General features: G+C 36.0%; 1 protein-coding gene across 1 annotated transcript; it reads left to right on the top strand.

The window, feature by feature from the left end:
- LOC127942017 (short transient receptor potential channel 5-like) lies at window positions 1-27,776 on the top strand. The gene is made up of 11 exons (XM_052537530.1): window positions 1-434; window positions 7,550-7,943; window positions 10,840-11,361; window positions 13,535-13,871; window positions 15,484-15,623; window positions 15,730-16,052; window positions 18,241-18,436; window positions 19,712-19,918; window positions 21,806-21,847; window positions 23,112-23,201; window positions 24,034-27,776. The coding sequence occupies exons 2-11, from the start codon at window positions 7,557-7,559 to the stop codon at window positions 24,856-24,858; spliced, it is 3,069 nt and encodes a 1,022-aa protein (XP_052393490.1). The 5' UTR covers window positions 1-434; window positions 7,550-7,556; the 3' UTR covers window positions 24,859-27,776.

Raw genomic sequence — 27,776 nt, 5'->3', positions numbered from 1 at the left:
CAGCCAGAGCGGCACAGAGACAGACAGAGGAAGAGCAGGGACAGAGACGACACACTCCATCCGGCAACCATGACAACCGAGACAAGCGCATGCCAATCCTCATGACTGCAGTACACACTGGGACACTGAAAACCAGGAATGATTTGGATGATTTTGCTCTTTTGTTCAGGATTGGTTTGTTTTTATTCACCTGGGGTTAAATCCAGCTCTCTCCAGCTGATCATCAGAGCCCCGATCAAAGGCAACAGCTGGGAACCACACGCCAGAGTCTCATCCACTGTGACCCATCAATGGACTCCCTGAGGTGGGCTTAACACACCGCTCAATGATCCTCCACCGGATCCAACGAGCTGCCGGCAGCCTTGGAGACACAATTCTCTTGAAAATCATCTGTAAGACAGAAGAGACAAAACATGTAAGCCAGAAGACACAGGGTGAGCGCACTTTCCAAATTCTGCATGCAGAAAATTTGGAATCATTTGGAAAGGTTTATGATTTCGTAACATGTTGCAGAAGGTGCAGTGGTATCAGTGGACAGACAAAAAAACTACATACAGATTAAATGTATTTTTTTTTTAGAAAGGTTTACACTACTAAGACTATTATGTCCTCATTCAGAATATTTGTTGAGGAATGTCAAAAAAACCAAACAAAAGCAACAACATTTTAGCATGCTGGTCGTTTGTGAATGTCAACAGGTTTAAGAATCTAATGGAGCTCCATGGCTTGTCCTCAGGAAACTGCACCATGTGTCCCTATGACTTGCTACTGACATAATTATCAGGATTAACTGAACTCTAATTAGGGTTACTACGCTAAAGAAATGTAAACTAATTTATTTTGTAAATGTTTCATGGGAGTATCAGCCATTCTGCATGTCCTCATTCATAACAAATTGGTTAAAATGCAGAGTACGTACATTTCAATAGAATTTTGGTTTACACTTTATTCTAAGGCATAATTGTTTACAATATGGTTACACAAATAAGAAATAAGTCATATTAATTGACAACATGTACTTGGTTTGGTATTTGGTAAGTTGCTTTTAATTATGCATACTGTATTACCATCTACTTTATTGCCATAGTAAGCACATGGGACGTGTAACAAGCACACTAAAATAATATGCTTCATATGTTTTATGAGAAAATTATAAATTTGTCTTTTCCCCTCATTGCAAATTCAGAAAAGTCGGTGATGAGTATTTTATCACATTTTCTCTCGAACTGGCCTTGTCAAGCTCAATAAACAATATTTTTTAATACCACAGAAAATATCTACAGAATTGTAAATGTTATAGAGCTCTAGGCACAAAACAGTAATGTTTTAAAAGAAAGATAAAATAAATAAAATTCAGTAATAATAATAATTATTCATCATTACACACACACACACACACACACACACACACACACACACACACACACACACACACATATATATATATATATATATATATATATATATATATATATATATATATATATATATATATATATATATATATATATATATATATAATTTATAATTTATAAAAAAAATTGTTATTCAGATGTGTCATTTATTATTGAAAGTTCAACAGCAAAATTCTGAAATGAAATAATTGATGAAAACAACAACCACAGCTATTTTCAGGCACAAACAGAAGAGATGAAAATGGTTCAGTAATACAGTATGTAGGTTACAGGCATGTTACACTGATGGTCACAGGTGTGCTTCGATGTACTTGAGTTCTGTTTTCAGGTTTCAGGCTCAGATGTGTAAATAACATGACATTTCAAGGTTGCTCTCATGCATTATGTAACACCATGTGGGTCAGCATCATTTCTGAACACTCTTTTCGTCTGCTCGTTTCCTTTGACTCTTCACCAAGAGTCAGTAGTAATGTAGTACGCTGTTCTCCATTTCAAAAGGTTCCCATGAAATGTGAAACTGTAACACAGCAACAAGGTGCAAGTCAAATGCTCAATTATCACCAAAAGTGTGCTTGATAAACGGCTCATTAGTATTAAATTAAGCAAATTATTCCTATACCAGAAAAAACAGAAATGGTATCACAGACCATGCAAAACTTTGTCCTGGTCGATGTGAATTCAATGGACAGCGCAGAACAACTATTTATTTGTTGCTATGTTCAGAATGGAATATTAATGTTGGACAGTGCATGCTGTATACTATATTTTTAAAATGTGAAACTGTAGCAATACATTTACTCATATTGTTGTGAAATGACAGTGTAGTTCTTTTAACATTCATTTCAAGCATGATCAGTATGATCATACAAGGAAATGTTGAAAGAAATCATAAAATAGTCACTAAATCATTCATTCATCACACTGGAAGTAAAAGGTGGAATCGAGCGCATTGCATTATGGGATACAGTATTTCACGGTATACTCCACATTTGTGTTTCACATTCACACAGAATAGTTGCACAATAGGCACAGTACACAGACTGCATGTCACAAAACAAAACTCTGAATGCATTTCTCTTGTCTCTTGTCTGGTCGCATTAGTGAAAAAAGCGCTGTCATTTTATAGCACTCTGTGGTGATAATCGTACTGATGACAAATAATGGTACTCTGATGCCTCCTGGGATCATATTAGTGTCAGTTTAGGATTATATAAGCCCAAAAATGATCCTACTGCACGCCTCTGTGTTTTATCCCAGAAACAGCCATCTGACATCACCTGTCAGTACATCCGAAACCAGTCTGGCTAATGACCCTGTTCGCTTTAACAAAGTGGCGTTCAGGTTTTACATAGCCAAGCCCCTCTCGTCTGCAGTCATTGATGCTCTGTGAAAAACAATAGCGCAGGGATTGTGACGCAGGTCCATCAGTACAGTGAGGGACAGAGAGAGAGAGAGGAAGAAGATCTCTGTGGCTCCCCCACACTCTAGTAAACAGCTGCCTGTACCTAATTAGCGTTTCGAACTGAATGTCTGCTCTGTGTGTGGGCTCCGGTCTCAAAAACACACTCACTGTTATGGCCAGCTGATGCATTTACCTAATCCCGACTATGCTGTTTGTGTACCTGTGGCTTCCTTACTTTTCTCCACATGCCCCACCATTCCTGATAAGTATTCCTGAAGTATACTCTGGGCCTGGGTCTGTTGTTCACAGCTGAAATCAGAGCAACAAACATACTACTAGAATTGCAACAACAGACAAGAGTGTGGATGAACACTTGTGTGGGTGGGTTAATGAGTGCAGAGACATTTAATCTGTCATAACTTCTGGAGGGCAGACACAGGACATTCTAGAGCACGTTTGTCCAATGTCTGTGTTTGTGTACTCAAATTGAGCCTACTAAGTTAAGTCTTTAAAAGGCTTGCATGCTCAACTGTGCAATGCTAACAGTTATGCCTCTGCTAATTTGGAAATGTGCAGTTAATATCATATTTCATTATATTATTAATTATGTTTGCCAGTAACCAATTTTCGGATTGCTCAGAAGCATGGAAATGACTTGGTTTTCCCTGTCTGTGTTGTCGTCACAGCTCAGGATAGTCACTAGTGAAGGCTAAGTGATTGTTTTCATTCTTATGGTGCATTGCAGGGTAATTTTTTGTACAGTTTTAGATTAATGTGTCACTTGGTATTTACAGCTTTGGTTATTGGCTCTGCAAACAGCTCCAGCCATCACAAACCTATTTGGGTTGAGTACATGTCTAACGTTCACACTCTCAGCGATACACTTTCCATGGTCACACTTTATTCTAAGGTCAAATCCTCAATATTTCCATACTATTAACTATGCCATTTGCCTCAGTGAACTCCTAATTTGCTGTTTATTAATAGTTAGTAAGGTAATTGTTAAGTGATGTATGGGGTAGAATTACGTGATCTAAAATGCAGATGGTCATGCAGAATAGAGCATTTATAAGCGTTTTATGACTAGTAATAAACAGCCAATATGATAGCAATATGCATGCTAATTATTAAATGAAGCCTTACCCATTCCATTCCAAGCTATGTAAATTACACATGTATATGTTTAGCTGGCCTGACAATTACATTATTTATACAGTAATGTTTTACAAATAAAGTAAATGGCCCAGATTCATCAAATATTTATTTTTGTACCATACAATAGGTCTATATAGATATCTTATCATAAAATGCTGTGTAAATGCACATAAAACCACATGAAAACAGTAAAATTAAGCTACTTTCCCATAATATATATATATATATATATATATATATATATATATATATATATATATATATATATATATATATATATATATATATATATTATTGGGAGGGGGGGGGGGTGGATAGAGCCCAATCTACTGTGTTAATATGAAGGTGTTTTTCTGATACTCTCATTCACTTGCATGCTCTCCGGCACCCAATAACTGGAATGGTGCAAAAAGCTTTGAATCCTGTCCCTCTAAAAGCTTTCACATGCTCAAGTATAGAAATGCTTTAACAACAGTTTTGTTTTTTTCTTTCTTTTTATAATTACTTTTCCCTTAAAGACAATATTCTGCACAGTGGCATTTGTGGCAATAATGCAGAAATGTGAAGGATATCATTTTATAAAAACACTTAGGGTTTGAATGTTTATAGTGCTGCTTTGAAATTGTAAAACTGGATTTAACATTACACAGAAAATGTTAGTGAGCAATTACGTATAACTGTCGATTCACTTTAACTGTAAATGTCTCACTGTAACTCAAATTCAATATCTTTCCATTTCTTATAAAAAAAAATATATATATATTTTATCCCTTTTCTTCATCATCTTCTCAGCCATGTTTGTAAATAAGACCGGTCTTGTAAAACCAGCTTGATGGACCATGATGATTCCTTTCATAAGTCGGTATTTTGAGACTGATATTCGAAATCTAAACCAAAATGATCTCTTGTCGGGAGTATATGATTCAGACCAGTGGAGGAAACCCGAGTGCTGCAGAAACCAAAAAACCTTAACATTTCTAATCTCTAAATCGAGCGAAACATCTGAACATTTAGTTCAATTAAACCTAATTTAGATTATGGAGGTTTCAGCAAATTAAATGTAAACAATGAGGTTCAATTCAATAGAAATCAAAAACAAGACGCTTATATCTAACTTAAATACATTTGGAGATTTAACAAAAAAATTCAATGAAAATATGAATAAATAATAGAATTAATGTTATATAGAGTTACTTTGTGTATTAAGACAGACGGAAAATAAAAGTTGCAATTTTCGTCCGAATGAGAGTATACTTTCTTAGCCATATCAGCCTATATAATCACAACTTTTTATTTTCCATCAGTCTTAGTACGATGGAACTACAGAAGAGTAAAGTTTTAAATAGGAAAAATATAGAAACTCTTTGGTCATTTCTGAGCGAGATGCTAACGGTCTAATCAGATTCAATTATCTATGCTAAGCTAAGCTAAAAGTGCTACCACCAGACCCGGAGATCAGTTCGAAAAGGGTAAAACTCAACTGTTTAACTATAGTGGAGTTGGAAAATGAGCAAATTAAAAAACAAAAAAGAAAAAAAAGGGGAAAGTGTTCCTTTAAAATGACAATAACCTTGATTTATGTTTTATGCAACTCAGAGATGCTATTTCCATCTGTAATTTTTAAAACATGTATAGTATTTGGTCTGTGTAAATTCATACCACTCTAATGAACTAAGGTGTCCGTCCAAGTCAAGAAGCATGCTGAATAAAACATGGGTCAGTTCCCTGTGGAAGCCTTGTTTAGCTTTCATGAACCAGTGAGGTGTGAAGTACAACAGCAAGCAGGAAAAACAGGCAGCCTCTGTTCTTTCATAATTAAATAATGAAATACTTACAGACATGAGTATAAAATGCATCAAATAAAATTTTATGATATTTAGATTGACTCGATCACAGTAAAACTGGGCAGCTGCCTTGCTTTTGGGGAAGTCCACAAAATCTTATGCCAGGATAGCTGAATTACTGCAAGTGGTATTTAATGTATACTTTGATTGACAAACAATCCTCATTTCTTGTAGATTGGCTATCACAACTCTTTGAAATTATGGATTTATGATATTTATCTTCAACACAATTGCATCAATAATTTATAGGGATTGCTTCGTAAAGTCTTGTATCTCTAGACGGTGAAGCAAAGCATCACAAGCCTATCTTGGCAGTTGCTCACATAATTTTACACATCTGTTTACTGAAATGCCTAGAAATCAAAGGGGTGTTATGGTAATGGTGTGTAATAATGTTAAGAAAAGTTTTCACATTACACCAAATATACTGGTAATGCGTGAAAGAAAATGGAAGAGAGAGTCACTTGATAAAGTATTCTTAACAAAATATATTATTAAAAAGGCAAAAAAAAATGTAAAAAAAATTGACATATAATACTTACCAATAGAAGAAAAGATAGCACATCAACTTTCAGTATTGATGTGGTTCACTTCCTAATTATCGCAATGACAGGAGGCAGTTAGTCTGCTTCTGCTGTTACCCAGGGCATCCCCCAGGGATCTGTCATTGGCCCTCTGTTCTTTCTAAACTACATGATTCCCAGTAGACAAATAATGTGACATCCGTCCTGGTTCTAAACTTTCCATCACCCTCATTACTGCATGATTTTATGGCTGGGGCTCTAAATGGATTCTTTCTCATGTTTCACACAGAAAAGGCAGAAGTTTCATTCATATATGCTATGCTTCTAAACAGCAGCTTGTATTCAGATTTTTTCATGCTGAGCATTGTTGGGAAATGTTAATTTTGTTAATTAAAATAAATAGACAAAAAGCCTAAACAATTACAACATCCCCTGTAACCATCCAGTTTCTTACTAAATATGTTGTGTCTAGAAGGATCACTTCAGATTGATATTTCTAAAAGTTTCAATCACTTGTAGTGAATAGCTGTACTTAGAAATCAGAGCTCCATCAAGCATGAACAAACTGAGGGAAAAATCATCTTCATATCACAGTTTGACGTCCATGGCCAGCTGACTCTCCTGGACACCTTGGTGGGAGCTTCACTTGACTTCACGTGGCATTAGTGGACCATCTGGACATACCACAATATATATATAGCTATCCTGCAAATATTAGCTATCCAGCATATATTTGCAGATTGTACACAGAATATTATATATATATATATATATATATATATATATATATATATATATATATATATATATATATATATATATAATATTCTGTGCAAAATCTGCAAATATATGCTGGATAGTTAATATCAATTAGCATTTCAACATCTGGTTAATACACGTCTTCAGAAATCTGAAGAACATAGACTTTAGTTCTGAGATTTGATCTGCATCAGTGCCAATCTAAATGGTAGATTTAAAACAGAACTGGGTAGATTACTTACAAACTGTAGTCCATTACTGATTATTGATTACATTATGAAAATTATAGTTATTATTGTAATCTAGGTAACTAATTTTAGGTCATCTGGATTTGTTATGATTTGGCATGTCATTACTGAAATAAATGTAATGTCATTTTTAAATGACTAACTGACTGTTTGCTCAATCTCTGCACAGCTTTGTATGGACGTGTGTCATTTTATGTCACAGAGTCCACATGAACCCGATGGCGCAGCTATACTACAACAAAGCCAGTGACTCCCCGTACCGCGATCGCATCCCGCTGCAGGTCGTGAGGGCGGAGGTTGAGCTGTCTGCCAAGGAACGAGCCTACCTGACGGCGGTGGAGAAGGGAGACTATGCTGGAGTTAAACAGGCCCTTGAGGAGGCTGACATCTATTACAACATCAACGTGAACTGCCTGGACCCGCTGGGCCGCAGCTCACTCCTCATCGCTATTGAGAATGAGAACTTAGAGGTGATGGAGCTACTGTTAAGTCATGGCGTGCACATGGGTGATGCACTCCTCTATGCCATCCGCAAGGAGGTGGTGGGAGCGGTGGAGTTACTGTTATCCTACAAGAAGCCAAGTGGCGAGAAACAGGTGCGTGAATATTACAACTATAACACATAAAAGTATATAAATCACTTGTTTTTCTATAGAAACATAATCCAACAGTGACACCAGCAGTTATAACGGGAGTCTGTGTCTCTCTAGCCTCCCCTGAACCCAATGAGTTCCCAATCAGTATGAGTGAGGGACAGAGAGGAGGAGCACAAACATAAAACCATGCCCCCTATTCATGTAAGAGGAGGCAATGCCTCCATCACGATATAATTGGTTTATGTTTTGCTGTGATTGGTTTATGCCTCTTGCGTTCATGCACATTCCGCGTTCGGGAATAAACTACTCACACACTTAGATATAACCAATCTGTTATGTCAACAAAAGACTTCATTTTTTGCAATGTCTATTCAGTGATTTTGTAATTAAGCTCAATAATGACTTTAAATGATCTGCAATAATGATGTTAATTAATCAACAGATGATATACCAATTCATTAATCAAATTAATTTGATATTCATTTGATTAATTAATCAGCGCATAAATGAATTAATCAATCGCACTGTCAGTCCTATTTAAAACATAAAAAATACACAATAAAATCGTGTTAAAATATCAAAAGTCACTGTGTAATTTGCACCCTGATCAGAAGGTATGCTGAAATAAAAAGCATAATAAGCAAATAAAAAACTTACTGAATAGTCTCATATAATCTCTCAATCAGTGTTTCAACCATGGAAAGACATCAGTGAAACAACATGTTGGGTAATCAACTAGAAAAATAACCCCAGAAGTTATTTTTACTTAACTTAGCAATGTCTAATTTATATGAATAAATCTTTCGTTGTGAACAAGCCACCGTTTAAATGTTTATATTTCAACAACGAATTCTAGTATAAACATAACTATATAATTAAAACGTTTATATACAATGTCCTTATGTGCAATTTAAATGTTTGTATTAAATTTTTTGAGTGGTGATTATTATATCTAAAATAAATAGCAATTTGAATGCAGAGTTGAGAGTCTGTTTCTGGCAATAGTTATATTGTTATATTAGTTATATAGTTATATTGATTGTTTTCAAAAACTGACACGTATTGTATCTGGTTTCCAAATGAGTCAATACTGAATCATAATTGCACAAGAATCGAATTAAGAGCTAGCGAATCAGAATGTAATAGATTTGTATAATCTGTGTCAATACCCACCCCTATTGCAGAGTTTTAGCCCTTGCTGTAATTTTATTTAATTATTTTTTTTGTCCTGCTGGAAGTTCTGGATAGCACACAGTGAAATCATTTTGCATTCTTTCATTTCATCACAGCTTTTCGCACCATTTAAATGTGAGGTGCCTTTAGGAAACATCTCTGAATTCAATCAAGTGAAGTGAAAGATACAGATATCAGGGTGACTCATTTCATATATGAATTGGGTCATAAAATGCCTCAAAGGAACACATTTCTCCTTGATCATTTGAGATCAAAAACACTTGATATACTATGAACACATAATGTAGCTTTCAGAACTTAAAATTTTTACTCCAGTCCAAAAAGAAAAGGCTATTTAAATAAAGCATCAAAACAACTCCGATGTATACAGATGTATTCATCAATATTTACATGTAAGATTGGTGGTAATGGACACTTAAACTTGTCAAATGTACCAAGTTCAAGTGTCCATAAAAATATTTTAAAAAGGCTAAAACTGACGGACATTAACATTTTCTTAGAGCCGTAACCATAGTATTAAGCTCTTATGTCCACTTTAATTCACCCTTAAAGGGTTAGTTCACCCAAAAATCTAAATTATGTCATTAATAACTCACCCTCATGTCGTTCCATACATTTTGATCCAAAACTAGCAAAAACTGCGACTTTATTCAGCATTATCTTCTCTTCCGTGTCTGTTGTGAGAGAGTTCAAAACAAAGCAGTTTGTGATATCCAGTTCACGAACGAATCATTCGATGTATCCGGATCTTTTTGAACCAGTTCACCAAATCGAACTGAATCATTTTAAACGGTTCGTGTATCCAATACACATTAATCCACAAATGACTTAAGCTGTTAACTTTTTTAATGTGGCTGACACTTCCTCTCAGTTCAAACAAACCCATATCCCGGAGTAATGCATGCACTCAAACAGTACACTGACTGAACTGCTGTGAAGAGAGACCTGAAGATGAACACCGAGCCCAGCCAGATAATGACTCGTTCACGAGTCAAGAACCGGTTGCATCGGTGTTCGGATCACCAGTACTTCTTTCGGACAGTTCGATTCAATAAACCGTTCGAAGAAAATGGTTCACTGGTTCTTTTGTGCTCGACGTAATGGCATCATTGGCGATGATTGCCCTTCATTCAAGCATTTGGTTTACCTGGGCTCATAACATTAGCACAGAATCAGTTCAGAATCAATCAACAAAAGAATCATTTCGGTTCAGACGCTCTGTGTGTCGGTCTGCTTCACACTGAATCACACATGCGCAGTATCATCAGTTCACCGGTTCTCGAATCAGACGCGTCTGACAGAAACAGTTCTTGACTCGTGAACGATTCAGTCTTTTGTTCGTTATCTGGCTCGGCTCGGTGTTCATCTTCAGTTCTCTCTTCACAGCAGTTCAGTCAGTGTACTGTTTGAGTTGACTGATGGCACAATGCAATGCAACTCTCAAGGGTCAAAGGTCCTTAAGGTCTATGATCATTTTAGAAGGCCAGTTGACACTGCACAGAAAGATACCAACAAATGGTAGCAGACAGATTTGTCGGGTTTTGTCCAATCATTGTCTGTTAGTGTTAGGATTGTTTTCGCTGAAAGCAGGTCATCTTTAATATTATGCACAGTACATTGGACATAACTGTAAAGATTGGCTACTTCCTCAATAGCTTATTTTTACTTTTATTTATTGCTTGCTTTATTTTCACTCTTCAAGGTTCCTTCTCACATGATGGACACGCAGTTTTCAGAGTTTACACCCGATATCACACCAATCATGTTGGCTGCCCACACTAACAACTACGAGATAATCAAGCTCCTAGTTCAACGTAAAGTCACCATCCCACGGCCACACCAGATCCGTTGTGACTGCGTAGAGTGTGTATCGAGCTCCGAAGTGGACAGCCTTCGGCATTCCCGTTCACGTCTAAACATCTACAAAACACTTGCCAGCCCCTCTCTCATCGCCCTTTCCAGCGAAGATCCCATCCTCACAGCATTCAGGCTGGGCTGGGAGCTGAAGGAGCTCAGTAAGGTGGAGAACGAGTTCCGGCAGGAGTACGAGGAGCTGTCACAGCAGTGCAAACTTTTTGCTAAAGACCTGCTGGATCAGGCCCGTAGCTCCTGTGAGCTGGAGACCATCCTCAACCATCGGGATGACCACAGCGAGGAGCTGGACCCCCGTCAGTGCAGAGACCTGGCCAAGCTCAAGCTAGCCATCAAGTACCACCAGAAAGAGGTGAGAGTCCAAGACTGACAGATAGTGTATCTGAATGACCCCGTCCTACTTCACTATCCATAGTTTTCAGGGGTATGAATCTTGATTAGACAGCAAATCGTTTCATAGGTTTCAAAGGTTTTTGATTCTATTCTATTGCGAAAAAGCATATTTCTCACAAGAATGTCATCATATAATGTATTATTATGAATTATTTCGTCATATTGTGCACTTTTTTTCTATCTTTTTTTCTATTAGATCTTGGAAAGTGTGTGTTTTTGTTTATTTTTGCTCAAATCTAGTCTCTGTGAAGAGCTAAAATTGTGTTTGTATCTGACTTGAAACATTAGCGAGGTTATGTATGCATGTGAAACTTTTTCTATTATCATCAAAAACAGGAACTGGTTTAGTGCTTGTGTAAGCTCATTCTCCTTGTGGCATTTTTAAAGCAGCTTATGAGATAAATATGAATTAAAATGCAGTGTTTTGATCATCCTTAACGTCAGTAAAGCACGTATAAACCTGCAAACATTTGTCTTGTCCTTAGGCGTCAAATTAAGTTTTCTATTCATCATGTTGGCTTAATAAATTTATCATATTTTGGCTGTGCAACAAATACAGTGTATGGGAATCATGTTAAGTCCTCCTCATACATTTTATTGATGCTACTTTTTCCCACCTCATTCATCAACAGTACATATTTTGCTGATATAATAATACAATTATAAAACACAAATTAAATAAAACAATTAAATAAACTAACATATAAAAATATGAAAAATGTAATTAACAATCCAGGACATTAGAAAGATTTCTTAAAGTAAATCAGAACTTTTCTTATTTCACTAGAAATTATATCGTGAGATGAAGTGCTTTCATAAGAACTGTTGTTTTCTAATGCTGATAGAATCGATGCAAAATATTTTCATGAGGGGCTACAGTTCAAGTTGCCATTGCGAATCATTTTAATGGGAGCCCTCAACAGAAATGACTTCTTTCATAAAACATAATAAAACTGAATAGCAATGTAGGTCAGGCAGCAAGAGAAAAATGTGATTTGAAAACCATTATTTATACAATTATTATGGACAGGCACATCATTTTCCACCTGTATTGTGTAAAAGAGAGGCATTTCTGTGTGTTTGAGGGTTTTTTTGTTGTTGTTTTTTTGTATTTATATTTATAGAGTAACTGAATCATTGTGTGAGAACATGCATAGCTGAGGTGGTGTGGCATAATGGACTGATAGAATAATGTTTGCAGGTTTAAACCTCACAAAGGTTAATTTGTGAATTATCAACACTGGACTCTTGAGCAAGTCATTCCAGGTTACCCCAAGGCAATAAATCTTGTAGTAAGTGTAATGTAATGTTTAGATAAAAGTTTTCCAGTGATAAATGTCAAACTTAATGACTTCTTACTCAAAGTCTCAAAGTTTGACTTTATAATTGATTTCACCTCAAATGCCTTTGGAAAAAAGACATGGATGTCAAACATCAATCATGTTTACTCACTTCAAAACCGTTTCAGCATTCCTGCTGTTGCATATCATTTGCTGTCCATTTATGTGCACTTGTTTGCTTTTCTTAGGATGATCGATAGATAGTAGTTAACAGAAACAAAATGGAAACAATAAGTTTATATATGGGTAAATGGCTCATATAATCTGACTTTGTGACTTACAACAGAGGAACAGCACTGTCACGAAACGAAACGAAACGAAACATGCCTCCTCCCCAACTCCTCAATCTTAAACAATTCTCACCCCATACTTGGGGAGTCCTCTGGGTTCGGTCTATATTCCGAGATTGGAGCCCTCCCGCAGAGAAACATGCCAAATATGCTTACTATTTGCTCAATTCAATTTTATTTGATTAAGTGCAAACTTGTGATATACCATATATATTGGAAGGAAATGTGCTTAATACAAATAATGCAAATAACTCTGTTAAAAACTTTATTTAATTAAGTTTTTTTTTTTTTTTAAATCACCACTATTTTCATATACATTCATATTATTATAAATCACATACCAAGTTGCCAAAAAACATCTGTATGATTTTAACATCCATTTAATCTTTTCAGCACAATGCATGAATGTTAAGCAGATATTATGCCAGATACTACATCTTTATCAGTATTTGTCATGAATTCACTGGCTTATTTGATCATTCAACTATTATTATATTCTCAGTTTGTAGCTCAGCCCAACTGCCAGCAGCTTCTGGCGACTCTGTGGTACGATGGGTTCCCAGGTTGGAGACGACGTCACTGGGCAGTGAAGCTTGTCACTTGCTTCATCATTGGCCTGCTCTTCCCTGTCTTCTCCCTTATATACATTCTGGCTCCAAAGAGCACCCTGGGAACCTTCATCAAGAAACCTTTCATCAAGTTCATCTGCCACACTGCCTCCTACCTGACCTTCCTCTTCCTCCTCCTCCTCACCTCACAGCACATCGTGCAAACTGACCTGCATGTCCAGGGACCTCCACCCACCATCGTGGAGTGGATGATCTTACCCTGGGTTCTAGGTAAGGCTTCTTTGGTACATTTGAGTGCAGTGGATGGATGGATAGATTCATTCTCCCATAAAAGATGCATTGTAAAAAATAAATTGATTAATAAAAAAAGATGTGTGTGTATAATTGTATTGATTGTGCACTTGTAGTGTACTTCAAATCTTAAAAGTATATTTTTAAAAACGGTAAAAAAAATTATTTTACAGTACTTATTGTTATTAATGAAATAAAAGAGGGTATGTATGTTTTTTAACACACTTAAGAACACTTTTGAAAATGTACTTTGTGTTAGTTTTAAATCATTTATTTTTCGTCAATCTTTTGTCATTCACTTAAAATGATGTTGACTAATATTCTAAAGCACATAAAAAAGCACTTTATTATCATTTTAACTGTAGTGTGTTATTCAATATTATACTGAAAGTTAATATATTTTAATGCAAATTATTAAATGCATGGCATAAAAAGTTTACCATTTACCATTAAAACTTCTCAAAATTTTTGTCAGTACACTTTAATCATATTACAAACACAGTAGAAGTAAAAAAAAAAAAAAAAAACATACGTATAAAGATGTACAGTCCATTTTACTTGGGTCAGAAAGCACTCTTAAGATCAGCTAATTGCATTTCATATAAATTTAAAGCATTATACATTTCCATTTAATTCTAAATAACACTCACGATGCAACTGTCTGAAACATAACATTCAACTGTTTTACGTATTTTATAAAGATATATATGATATATTTATAACCTAATATATATTTTTTCATAATAAGTCATTAAATGTATGTTGTACTATTTTAGCACAAGTAGTACTTGTAAATATACTTCTTTTGAACATGTGATGTACCTTTTCAAACTTCATTTCAAAGTCTTTTTCATTGTTTATAACACTTTCATGTAGAATATTTTCAGTCCCCATATAGAAAATAAAGTGGGTGGACAGAATTCATAGCGTAAAAATATCCATTTATCTCAAATCATGAAGAAATTCCGGTCTGTAACATTCATTTAGTCTGCTCATTTCTCAAGCAGTAAAACTGTTTGACTGCACATAGTGGTTTTATCCCTCTCATAATGTAAATGAAAACTCATAATAATAATTTATTGACCTCAAGACAAAAGCAGAGGAAATCAAATTTCAAGCCCCCAGTTCAGGATTGATTACACCAGGGCTCAATCATAATTGCTTGAGGTTTTTCTCAAGCCCAGAAGTAGACACAAGTGGAGGCTTGAAACAAATGATCTGTAATGTGGAGGACAGGTGCAATCAGCGAGAACGGAGTTTGTTTATTTCTGTGAATATGAGCCCTAGGCAGTGGAGCAATGAAAATGTATATACAGTATGGCAGCTTAAACAATACCTGTTTGTTTTCAGCTTTCTGTTCCTGTATTTCTGTATTCCTCAACTGTAAGTCACTTTGGATAAAATGTAAAAAGTTAATTTCAATTAATTAATTTTGGAGACATGTTAGGGGCAGGATGGGACAGTTTGTTTTATTTTAACACCGCAATTAGTAACTTCAAATGATTTTTTGTTTACCTTACCATATATGGGGTTATGTAGTGAAAGTGGAGGATCTGCACTTTTTGTACTGTTTTAATTTTGGCCCTTGCAGGCTTCATCTGGGCGGAGATTAAAGAGATGTGGGATGGCGGTTTCACAGAGTACGTCCATGACTGGTGGAACCTAATGGATTTTGCGATGAACTCCCTCTACCTGGCCACTATATCTCTTAAAATTGTGGCCTACTTTAAGGTTGATACCGGCATTTTTATGAAAAAGATTTGATACCATTACAGAAGACCACTTGTAGTTCTAGGAACCGCCTTCATTTATCTCTCATATCTTGTCTCTCCATCAGTACAACAGCTCTCGTCCTCGTGTGGAGTGGGAGATGTGGCACCCTACGCTCATCGCAGAGGCTCTCTTCGCCATCGCCAACATCTTCAGCTCGCTGCGTCTCATCTCTCTGTTCACCGCCAACTCTCACTTGGGCCCACTGCAGATCTCTCTCGGCCGCATGCTGCTGGACATCCTCAAGTTCCTTTTCATCTACTGTCTGGTGCTGCTGGCCTTCGCTAACGGCCTCAACCAGCTCTACTTCTACTATGAGACGAAGGCGTCCGAAGAGCCCAACCACTGCAAAGGGATCCGTTGTGAGAAACAGAACAATGCCTTCTCTACGTGAGCCAAATACATTTTGAAGTTCTTTATGCTAGCTAGCCACACCTATATTTGCATAGGTTCTTCATGTACATTTTTTTTTATCAATAATCTAGAGATAAAATGTATGTAATTTTAAATTCGCAGTCATCTAAACTTTAAACAGCAGATGAAGAACTTTCATACCTCGAAATCAGTATTTTGTAAAAAAACAAACAAACAAAAAAACTTCTGCTTAGGTAAAATGATTGTGCTCCTATAGTTTGAATATTTATTTTTTTTTTAATTACAAATTTTTTGCATGACACATCTCTTTTGGCATTAACCTGAACATAAGCATGTGTTCCATGCATCATAGAACAGAAGAGTGGCTCTCAGGAGTGTGTGTCACATGCTTTTAATTGTCCTGGCAAAAACATCCTAAATCCATCAAGTAAAAATCAGTCTACGGGCTTTCATAGACTAACTAGGAAGTCAGAGGAAGGTCTTGTTTTTTAAGTTTTGTTATAGGCAATAAAAAGACATTAATACATTAAAATCGTACATATAGCCCCTTTAAAAAGAGTACTTGTGCTTTAAAAGAATGATTGCAAACTGAATATAAGGTTTCCGGACACTTTACTGCATGTAAATTGCAATTAAGAGTCAGATGAAAAAAACATCCTGCATGTTGAGGACTTCAGACATTAAAGCTGCGGTAGGTAACTTTTGACGCTCTAGCGGTTAATAAACAGAACTGCTTGCGTCTTGCGGAAGAACATCGTAGCCGGAACTACTTCTCTCTGTTTATGTCTATGAAGAATCACAAAGGTACTGGTTTACTCTGCCGCGGTATCCCCGAAGCAATCTAAAATAGTCAGATTATAAACACTTATTATAGGTGCACCCTAGTGATTCAGGACAAGCTAAAAACACGGTTTGGAAAATGGATTCATGGTGTACTCGCTTATTACTGTATATACATTTTTCTACATTTTGAACACAAACAAAGTTACGGACCGCAGCTCTGATTGGTTGTTTCTTAACGGGAGCGATGTATTCCTGCCAATGGCAATAGGACCACTGGGAGGAGCCAAATATATTTTTACAAAAGTTACCTACTGCAGCTTTAAATGACAATGACACAGCTCAACAGTCAAGGTCCCCGCTTGTCTTTGCAGTAGCAGAGGTCTTATAGCTTTGATAATAATCAAAATAAATGAACTATGATGTACAAAACCCAAACCGACACTTTGGTTAACTTGATCAATGAATATAATGTGGCCAAGGTGTCTCACTCAGTGTAATACCGACCTCCTGCAGAGGTCAAAATGAGAAAGAAATGAGAGAGGAAACGTGAGTGGAAATGGTTATGATCTTCCTGAAATTTCACATCATAGCATGAGACTTGCAGAAGCGTTTGAGCTCAGAAGACAAAGACAAATTTATGGAGCAGCGTGGCATCCATCAACTGTTGTGTAATGACGAGAATCTGTTGCTCAAGGCTGCGCTGTAATAATGTGTTCAGAAATGGGAAGAGATTTCAATGAGAACAATATATTTCCACACTACTCATGGGAGGGGCTAATATTTGATTTGTTCAAAGTAAAAACAGTCAGGAGAAAAAAAAATACAACCCTAGTTTTCTTCTCTCTTTTTCCACAGAGTTTTTCATTCATTCAGTGTATAATAGGATTAACTATTTTAATTGAATTGGCTGGTCACCATTTGAAATGAATGAAATCTTTCCATCCATCCATCCCAAAACATTCAAGCTTGTAGTTAAAGTTAGCCATAATAAATGTTTAATTCTACTTTCTTAAGTATTTGGTCACTTACAGTAAGTTACGGCATTCAGATGTTTTCAGTGAAAAATACCTTTCTTTGTTTATTAAACCGGGATAAGTAAATTATCATTATTATTCAAATACATTTTAATTGAAAAAGTTGATTTTTTCAGTTTGTTTTCTTCTTAGATGTATTTGATTAAACAACAATAAAAAAAGAGGTGCATATTTTTACAAGTTGCAGGCTGTTGATAAAATGGCTTAAAACCATTGCAATTCAGTTCCCCAATTCAGTTCTAATTTTTCTATATAAATCACTATGTGTGTATATAGTTATATGTGTATGTTATATGTGTGTTTGGGAGAATTATGGAGCATTATGGAGACAATGGGCAATTCTTGCTTTGCTTTTGACTTTATTCCCCCTCTCTTTGACTTCTCAGGCTATTTGAAACCCTCCAGTCTCTCTTCTGGTCTGTGTTTGGGCTGCTGAATCTGTATGTTACCAATGTGAAGGCTCGTCATGAGTTTACCGAGTTTGTGGGGGCCACCATGTTCGGCACTTATAATGTCATCTCACTGGTGGTGCTGCTGAATATGCTCATCGCTATGATGAACAACTCTTACCAACTCATTGCTGTAAGTGCCATCAGATACTTCCACCTCAATTCTTTGGTATTGAAATAAAATTTGTGAGTGTTAGAGCAGACTTTCTAAAATCTATTGTAATTATGCCCTCTTTAAATTGGCCAGAAAGGTTTAAATTCACTAAAAATGAAATTGCAAACAGAATTTTAGAGGAAAAACCACTTGCAATGAGTTTGAACACATGCTCAGTGTTTTAATTGAGTACATTTGCTTGGTATAAATAATATCCTGCTAAAAAGAACATTTTATGCCAGCCTAAGATTGGCTTGCTGTTATTAGCTGGATCAATCTGGTCTTAATCTTAACCTGGCCAAGATGGTATTTAGCAAGTTTAGCTGGACGATCAACTGAAAAGTGACTAAAATCAGTCAACAGACCAGCCTGACCAGGCTAGGTGACTAAATACAACCTTGAAAGATAAGGAACATGATAATGTGCCTTACTGATCAAATTGTTTTGTATTTGTGCAATTAACATTGTGCTATGAAAAATAACAGTGTCCATGAACAAAATCTAGTTTAAAACATGTGCCAAGCTATTAATATTCTTCCTGTTATTTGTGTGCGGTTATGGTTTTGAAAAACATTCATTTAAAAAAAATAATAAAAAAAAGAGAGAGAGAGAAAAGTTTACATTTAATGACAAAAAATGGCATGTGGTGTAACCAATAAATACAATTTATAAAAAAATAATTAAAAATAAATAAATCATGATTTATTCATACATAAATCAGTTATGGTAAGTTGCACCACATTACATTTTAATACATTATAAATGTCTTGTCATAAAACAAAATATGATATTATTTGATATCAAGAGTCTTGATTTCTGACAATCATGAGGGTCGTTAGGTGCCCCGTCTATGAATATATTTTCCAGTTTTATGTTTAAACATTTCTTGATGTGAATGTTTGATATTCTTAAATTACATAATGTTTTTGTGTATGTATTGAATATTAAATCCATTAGTATCTTACTAACAGACCGTCATATTTTAGTAGTTTTGTTACAGCCAGATGGGCTCATAATCTGTGTATTTTTCAACATGTTAGTTTTGTGCTTACATAAGCTGCATTTAGAGGCATTTTCACCCGTTTGTGTCTCACAATGGGAACTGTTATCCAAGTAAACACAATTCTGAGTAAGCGCACATCATCCAGTCGCAAGATGAGTTTTGCAGTAACAAAAGCCAGTCTGGGACACTATCCCATTTGGCACTTTCAGCACTGTCCTCCATCCAACTGTCTGTCTCTTTCTCTGCTGTAGGATCACGCCGACATTGAGTGGAAATTTGCTCGTACCAAGCTGTGGATGAGCTACTTTGATGAGGGGGGGACGTTACCACCACCCTTCAACATCATACCCAGTCCAAAGTCTGTGTGGTACCTGTGTGTGTGGCTGCACTGCCTTCTGTGTGGACACGGAGAGCCTAGGCATAAGGAGTGTAGACACGAAAACCTCAAAGAGTTCACGGTAATGCACTGTGTGCTTCCATTCTGTGTGCGCGTGGGTGGCACATTATAGCTGTCATCATGAACAGTGATTTTTTTGAAGAATCACTAGAAATAGAGAAGGCACATCTGCTCGTCCTTTGTTAACTTTGTATCCTGAATATTATATGTTGTTTGTGCAGTGGACATGATTTACATCTAAAAGCATGTGGTTTATTGAAGAAATTTTTTTTTTTTTTTTTAAATCTGATTTTATTCTGGTGGATGATTGAACAGGCAAAAACAAAAAAAGAGAGAGGTGACCAAACCATATCTAGAAACCCTGAATATTGCTCTTTTGACTTTAGCCAGAAAGCACCCATTCAGAACACCATTAAAACCACCCTGGAGTTCCTTTAAGGCACGTCAGTTCATAAGGCAGCCATATTTATAATACATCTGTAATACAAAATTAATGTTTGGATGGATTCTTATTGAATGAACTGGCTTTTGATTGGAAAATACACTGAATAATGATGACACCCTCAAGAGCTAAATTCCCCTCAAGAAAGAGTTTGTTTCATTTTTTACACTGACGTAAAAAAGATTTTCACAATGTTTGACTGTAAAAAAATTTAAAGTGTGACCTCTCAGAATGGCCTACTAAATCTGAAAAATATATTAAAGCCAAAAAAAGATTAATCATGCACATTTTAATGATGATAATAATAGCGATACTTTTAACATTAAGGATACTGATTGCCTTTTAAATTGTCTCTAGGATGTCCTAGCATTAAATAATGTTTGGATTTAACCTGCCAGGGCTTGTCTATTTGGCATGCAGCCTCAAGTTGCCCTATAGGCTGATATTGGTTGCTAGGCAACCCCGCTTCAACCATACCCATTCCCCTGCCATCTTTCGATCAGTTGAACTTCTCTTCTCTGTGAGGTGGACTCTACTGTTTCTGCAAGCGCGCTCACCCACATTCTCCCACACAGCACATGGAGCACACAGTTTTGGGTTTGACAGTCATTATGTAAGGCTGCTATCATTTATTTTATGAATTTGTAGCTGCCATTGCAGTGAAGAATAGGCATGTCAAATGCTTTCAGAAGGCTTCAGGTCATTTCAAGGGACAGTTTGTGTGAAAATGAACATTTTGTCATCATTGATTCACCCTCCTGTAGTATCAAACCTGAATGAATTTTTATTCCATGCAACACAAAATGAGAAATTTTAAAAGAATGTGCTGGTTGCTTTTTCATACAGTTAGAATAAATGTCCAGCCTTTTAAAGGTGAAAAGGTATTATGTGGTTTCAGAAGGCTTTCAGAAGTCACTTGGACCTTATTATACCCCTTTTCAAAATGTAAAATTTATGTTTACTTTTCATTGTCATGCATAAAATAAATGAATAATAATAATTAAAAAAGATAATTGACTTCAAACACTATATTTTGTGGAAGTCAGTCAAGCAGGTTTGGAACCATATGAATGTTTATAAATGACGGTTTAAATTTTTTGGGTGAACTATTCAGGGATGTTATCATAAAACTAAAACCGTTGAGAAAACTTTTTAAGAAATACAACGCACTGATTCTTTAAAATTATTATTTTATTTTAGCTACTTACCAACAATTTCCATTTTTGTTTAGTTTAACTTGAAGTGCTTAAATAATTAAAACAAACAAATAAATTAAAAACTAAATGAATAAAAACTATATAGACATTCAAAAGATAATTAAAAAATAAAAAAATAAATAAAAACTAAAATTCTAAATATTAACAATAACTATAATAGTATATCAATTATACTCAAATAACAGTATCTGGCACTACTTTGTGACAGTTCAAACTTTTCATCTTTGGATCATAAGTATTACATAATGCCACATATTTGCTGTTGAAATCTGTTGTCTTTATGTTTCAGGAAAGGCATGCCGATAACCTCATTCAGAACCAGCACTACCAGGTAATGGTGTTTGGCCGTACACATCACACTTTGGCATCCATTTTGTTGGATTCAAACCTTGCTTTTAATAGGTTAACAATTCCAACAGTTTATTTAAATGAGAAAACAAACATTGGCCTATGGGTATCATGCATATTAATGAGTTATTAGAGCATTGCACATTTTATAATTTGCATGTCTTTTTGTAAATAACAGTTCTAGGCACTTACAAAGAGAAAAATCATGTAATGTAGGTGGGATTTTAAAGCAGTTTGAAATAAATAGTGCACCATCACACCGAAACGAAATATTATGTTAATTAGTTAATCAATGCATATTAATTACTTGCTCTAATTGCACTACACCCTTTCCTGCTTTGAACTTTATAACCACTGGATCCCTGCTGATTACTAAGGCATTAATACACAGAGTGCAGCAACCTCTGGTGCAGGTCACAACACTAACGGACATCTATTATGAAAGAACACGTGAGACTTCATAAAGGGACCACAGGCAGGAACTTCAAGCTATACACTTGTCTCATTTGTATGCTTATATTTTTTTTATTTGTGGAATATCAAAGTTGACATCTTGGAAGAAATTTACTTAGTCCTATAAACTCACCTCCTATACTTTTTTTTTGTTTTTTTTGTTTTTTGCACACTATGTAGGGAAGTATGCGATTTCGCACTGGAAAGTCATATGATGCTTTTGATAGTTTTTTTTTTTTCTTCTTTTTTTTTAGCTTGACAGCTGTGCTCATTATGTTGTTGCATTTCAAGAGCTGTGTGATGATTGTTCAAAATCTCATATTTTATGTTCTGTGAAAAAATACAGATTAATAAATTGACAATTTTGGGGTGACCGATTCCTTTAAGCGGGGTCTTTTGTAAGTGAGAGGTTGTATATAATTGCTACAGACAAATATTTCTGCAGTGGCAGATTTTGCAATATGCATTTTGTTATTGTGCGTAGTGGGTTTTGAGAGCCACTGCTGGCTCATTATTGGAAATGCAAATAAATGCTAATGAATGCACATCCAGATTTTCACCTCCAGTTAATGCATACGTCATGAATATGCCCAAAACTGATTTTCACCGCTTATTAAACTGGAATAACAAAATATACACATGCCAATTACATTCAAAGCCATCACCATATCTCAACCCACCCGAGAATATATCATCACCTCCTTTGTGGAGGAGAACATGGTTATTTGTAGATCAGAAGGCAATATGTCAAGAAAAAATGTATTGAAGTTTGTCCTGTTTATGGCTGTTTTTAGGAGGTGATCAGAAACTTAGTAAAGCGATATGTTGCAGCCATGATCCGCAGCGCCAAAACAGACGAAGGGCTGACAGAGGAGAACTTCAAGGTATTACGATTTTTTAGTCACCTCTATATAGGCACTTATTGAGGCAATAATGATCTCATTTACATTCGTAAAGTGTACTTTTTTTTTTTTTTCAAATGTAGCAATGTTTGTCATGAAGTTTTGACGGTTACATGTGGTAGAAACACACTTTTGACGTGAACACTAATGAAATAATGTTGAGTAGAATAAATGAACATTGAATTCAGGGCTGTAAATGATCTTATTTCAAAATAATCTATGGTCTTCTGAAGAAATACAAAAGACATCAGTATTCGATACGTATTAGTTGCCATTATTATGTTAAATATATTAATATTGTTCATTATTAATATTAATAAAAAGAGTTTATTAGCCTAATTGTACACTGTTTAAAGTGCAATACAGCAACTTCTGTAAATATTTCTTTTGGCTTGGGTGCGATAGCAGATGTAATATTCTCCTTATTAAAACCATTTTTCTACGAATTTCATGGTCTAAATAGCTATTTCCCTTTAGGACCTTAAAGTGCAAAGTGAACTAGCCAATAACACAATAGGACAAAACAAGTAATTTCACATTAATCCAATTTCCAACCTGTATGCAACAGAACATTTTGTTGTTTGCTTGATATTCATTTTGAGATGCCATCATTTCCTGTATATTAAACCTCAGACATTTGGGGAGAGACTGATTACGGAAGATGATAAACTCCAGATATGACTCACCCCTAAAGTCAGCAAGTCCAACCATAAGAAGCAAAAGTCATGAAGATAGTCACAACGCTAGAATATTTCCAGTAATTAGGTGGTCTTGTTTACGCTCTGGTAATTGAATTCATTTTCTCCGCATCCAGGAACTTAAGCAGGACATCTCCAGCTTCCGCTATGAGGTTCTTGACCTGCTGGGCAACCGTAAACCACCGCGCCGCACATACTCTTCTAGTAGCGAGGCCACTCAGCAGGACGAAACACCTGAGTCTGAGGAAGAGGAGGACGGGGAGGGCGATAGGCTCAGAGGACCTGGATATGGGGATGGGAAAGAGTCATCTAGATCTAAAGCATCTACATCCTTCTCCCAATGTTACAGGAGAAACAGAGAGTCCCAGTTCAGCGTATCAGCTCTCTTCAAGTCCATGTCGGGACCGGTCAGAGGCAGACCGGAAAGCAATGGCTTGAGAAACAACATATCCCACTCGGCTGCATTTGTGCGGACCAGCAGCCGCCTGCAGCGCTTTTCGTGTTCCAAGAAAAACTCTTTGAAACGCTTGGAAATGCTAATGTCTCGAATGAACGGACACATCCCTGACCAACAGGCAGAGACCAAGGGAGATCAACAGTCTGCATACAGCATCTCAAACAGCGTACCACAAACGTCTTGGCAAGGTCCCCAGGTGTTGTTGAAGGTAACACAGAGCGAGATGCACCTGCACACACTGGGACTGGGACCACCAGAGACTGAACAGAACCCAATGCAGGCCACATCTCAACGGGCAAACGGCAGGGACAGTCTCCTCCTCCAGTCGCCCAGCCACTCGCTGCACTCTGCTTCCAGTCTGACCGCCTCCAGTGTCCAGCTCCTGGCCTCCAGTGATTATCTGTGCCACGACTGGGTCGGACCCGGTGACAGTTTGGGCTCCTCAAGCTGGGAACAAGAGGAGTCGGTTACGACAAAGCTGTAGATGCGAAGTCAGTTCATTAAAGTTTCACAGCTTGAGGCAGGGGTCTCCAAAACTGCCCCTGGAGAGCTACCATCCTACAGATTTCAGCTCTAACCCCAATCAAACACACGTGAACTAGCTAAACAAAGTGTTCAGAGTTACTTGATAATTACAGGCAGGTGTGTTGGAACTGACTCCAGAAGCAGGGTTGGAGATCCCTGGCTTAAGGCGACTAGTTCAAAGCTTCAACAGCAGTGAAGGGCGTATGACACTCATACTTCAGCATCTTTATGCTTTGCACACATTGGGCTTTATTCACAAAACCAGAGCAGCACGAATTGTGTAAAAACATTCGTAAAACATCAACGCAAGTGTCTGGTCGACCATTTATGTAACGCCTAAGCAAAAGATTTGGAAAATTTGTTCCTTGATTGAGGCCACTTGGAATTTACATTCAAAGGTGAAGCATGTAATTTCTTTGCGAAAAAAACAAACAAACAAAAAAAATATATATATAAAATGCTCAACACTCCCCTTTCTGCCATTGATTGGATCCTATAAATTAAAGCAAAATCGCAGACTGCATCTGAAATAACATACTTTTCCTTACTATATAGTAGACAAAAGGCTCTGAAGTATGTATCCAATGGACACTTTACTATCCCATGAGGGCACGGGAGAGCAGTGAAGCAACGTAACTGATGGAAAGGTTACATGAACGTACACACATTCATACTACATAGAATGTACTTTTTGAATGTTTAAAAAGTAATTACATATTCAAAAGTGTCAACTTGGAGAGTATGCTATTTTAGAGGCAGCCATGATCTACAGTATGCATAGGTGTAGTATTAATACAATTCGTACATACTACATTTACCATGTTGGCATTGTCATGTGACCTACAACATCAGTCATTTCGCTTCCCCACCATTGACGAATACTCTCACATGGCTTTATGGGGTAGTAAAACGTCTCTGCAATCTTTTTTTTTTTTTTTTTACATACTGTTTTATGAATTCTGCGAATTTGGTTAGTGATAATTTGACGTACTATGTTTTGCATACTATTAGCAGGGAAGTAAGCATGTCCCGATGAGGGGACTGTGTTACACTTTTCAGGTAATCAACCTATGAATGTCGTAAGCCAAATTTTCATTACAGGGAATATTCAGATAAATAAAACGTCTGGAATTCACCCCCTAGTGGCAGTTGTAATAAACATTTATCCTCACCATGGTGGAAAATGAATAATCAAATATAAACAATAGCTAGATATGCATATAGGGCAAATGACTACCAATTCTTTTGGAACAGACAAAACAAGTAAAACATTTTAATTAATAATTGTGTTCCTTATTGCATTTTACAACTATTAAGTGTGTAAGAGTTACACTGTACACTGATTTCATTAAATTCAGGTTAGCATGTTACATGCGGTCTAATATCTCAAGTTCAAAATGAATACATCCAAAGCTTGAATTGGATCTCAAAAATAACACATCCACATATGATCCCATAAGCCTATGTGTCTCTACATAGGAAACAAATGAATTCCAGTCTATCAGACATCATTTATTATGTGCATTGCAAAGGTGGCTTTACTCAGTTGACTCTTTACTCAGAGACACTTCACCTTTAAATGTAAACTTAATATTGGCTCTGTTCGCACCTACTGTGGCTATATCAGAATTTTTGGTTCATTTTATTTGAATTCCATTCAAAATTATGTTGGAAAACAACATTTAATAAAAATCCCAAAGCAAGAAGACTTTATACACTTCTGAGCTCTTCAAATTATACTTAAGGATGCATCCAAGTGACTCTCAGAATGCACCCTTGTAGCAACTCTCTCATACAAATCCAATGTAAAATCCTGAGTTTATTATGTACGGCTTTAAGTTAGCAATTTAAACAAGAGACATTTACTCTGTATAACTCTGCACCGCATACTCAGTTCTGGTGCTGTAACACTTTTAATCATCAATGCTAGTGCAATATTTTTTGAAAACGAGCTCATACTGCAGATTTGAAGATCATGTGTATGTACTATAGAAAGTCCTTTTCAGAAATCAGAAGTGGAAGTAGAGCCAATATATGAAATATGATATCTGAAACAATGCAAGTTATTTAGTGATCTTTAAGTGACATTATTTTATCAGAAGATACAGGTAACAGGATGTGGACCTTAATATATATGCATCTTTGTAATAAACTTATTTCTGCACTGAACATAAATGTTTTTAAAGGTCACCAAATGGTTTCAAATTAAGCTTAAAATATGCTAAAAAAATTATGCATCTATGTGACTGGTAATAGCTTTTCATTTGTTTTTCCAAAATGTTTTATAGCTAATGGTATTAGTGACTAAAACACAATGCATGATCAAATATTTAGAGTTTGTGAAAGCTCAATACCAGGAGCTACTGTAGAGTTAGTTTCTAGTTTAGACTATGAACACATCACAAATAATATATCAAATTCATTTTACAATTTCTGTTGTGGGTTAGTAACCTCTCACTTGTGTTGCTTTATGATGGTTATAATGCTGTCAGTTATCGACAGTAAATTTTCTAAATTTATTTTTCTATTCTTTTTTGACATATGGGGTACATTATTGTTAAATTTCATGTAGACATAATGGGTGAGGATTTTTATACCTTGAGTTAAAATAGATGCTTTAGTGGTTTTATATTTCATTTTTAGTTTGTGGTCACATGAACTTAATAAAAATCACATCTGGGTTAACATTGCTAATGATGGAAACCTTTGCTGTTCTTTAAAGTCTACATTTTCCTTGTGTTATTGTGCATGTTATTGAAAGTTAATAATATAATATTTCTTTTTAAATGTAATTTCTTGCTTTTTCTCTCAAATGACTCTGCATTTCAGTTGATGTCACAGTGGCCACACAAGTTTTTAGTTAACATTAAGACATTG

Source organism: Carassius gibelio, chromosome A21, assembly GCF_023724105.1.
Source record: "Carassius gibelio isolate Cgi1373 ecotype wild population from Czech Republic chromosome A21, carGib1.2-hapl.c, whole genome shotgun sequence".
Classification (NCBI taxonomy): Eukaryota; Metazoa; Chordata; class Actinopteri; order Cypriniformes; family Cyprinidae; genus Carassius; species Carassius gibelio.
The sequence above is the reverse complement of the archived record's forward strand: the minus strand, read 5'-3'. Positions and strand labels throughout refer to the sequence as shown.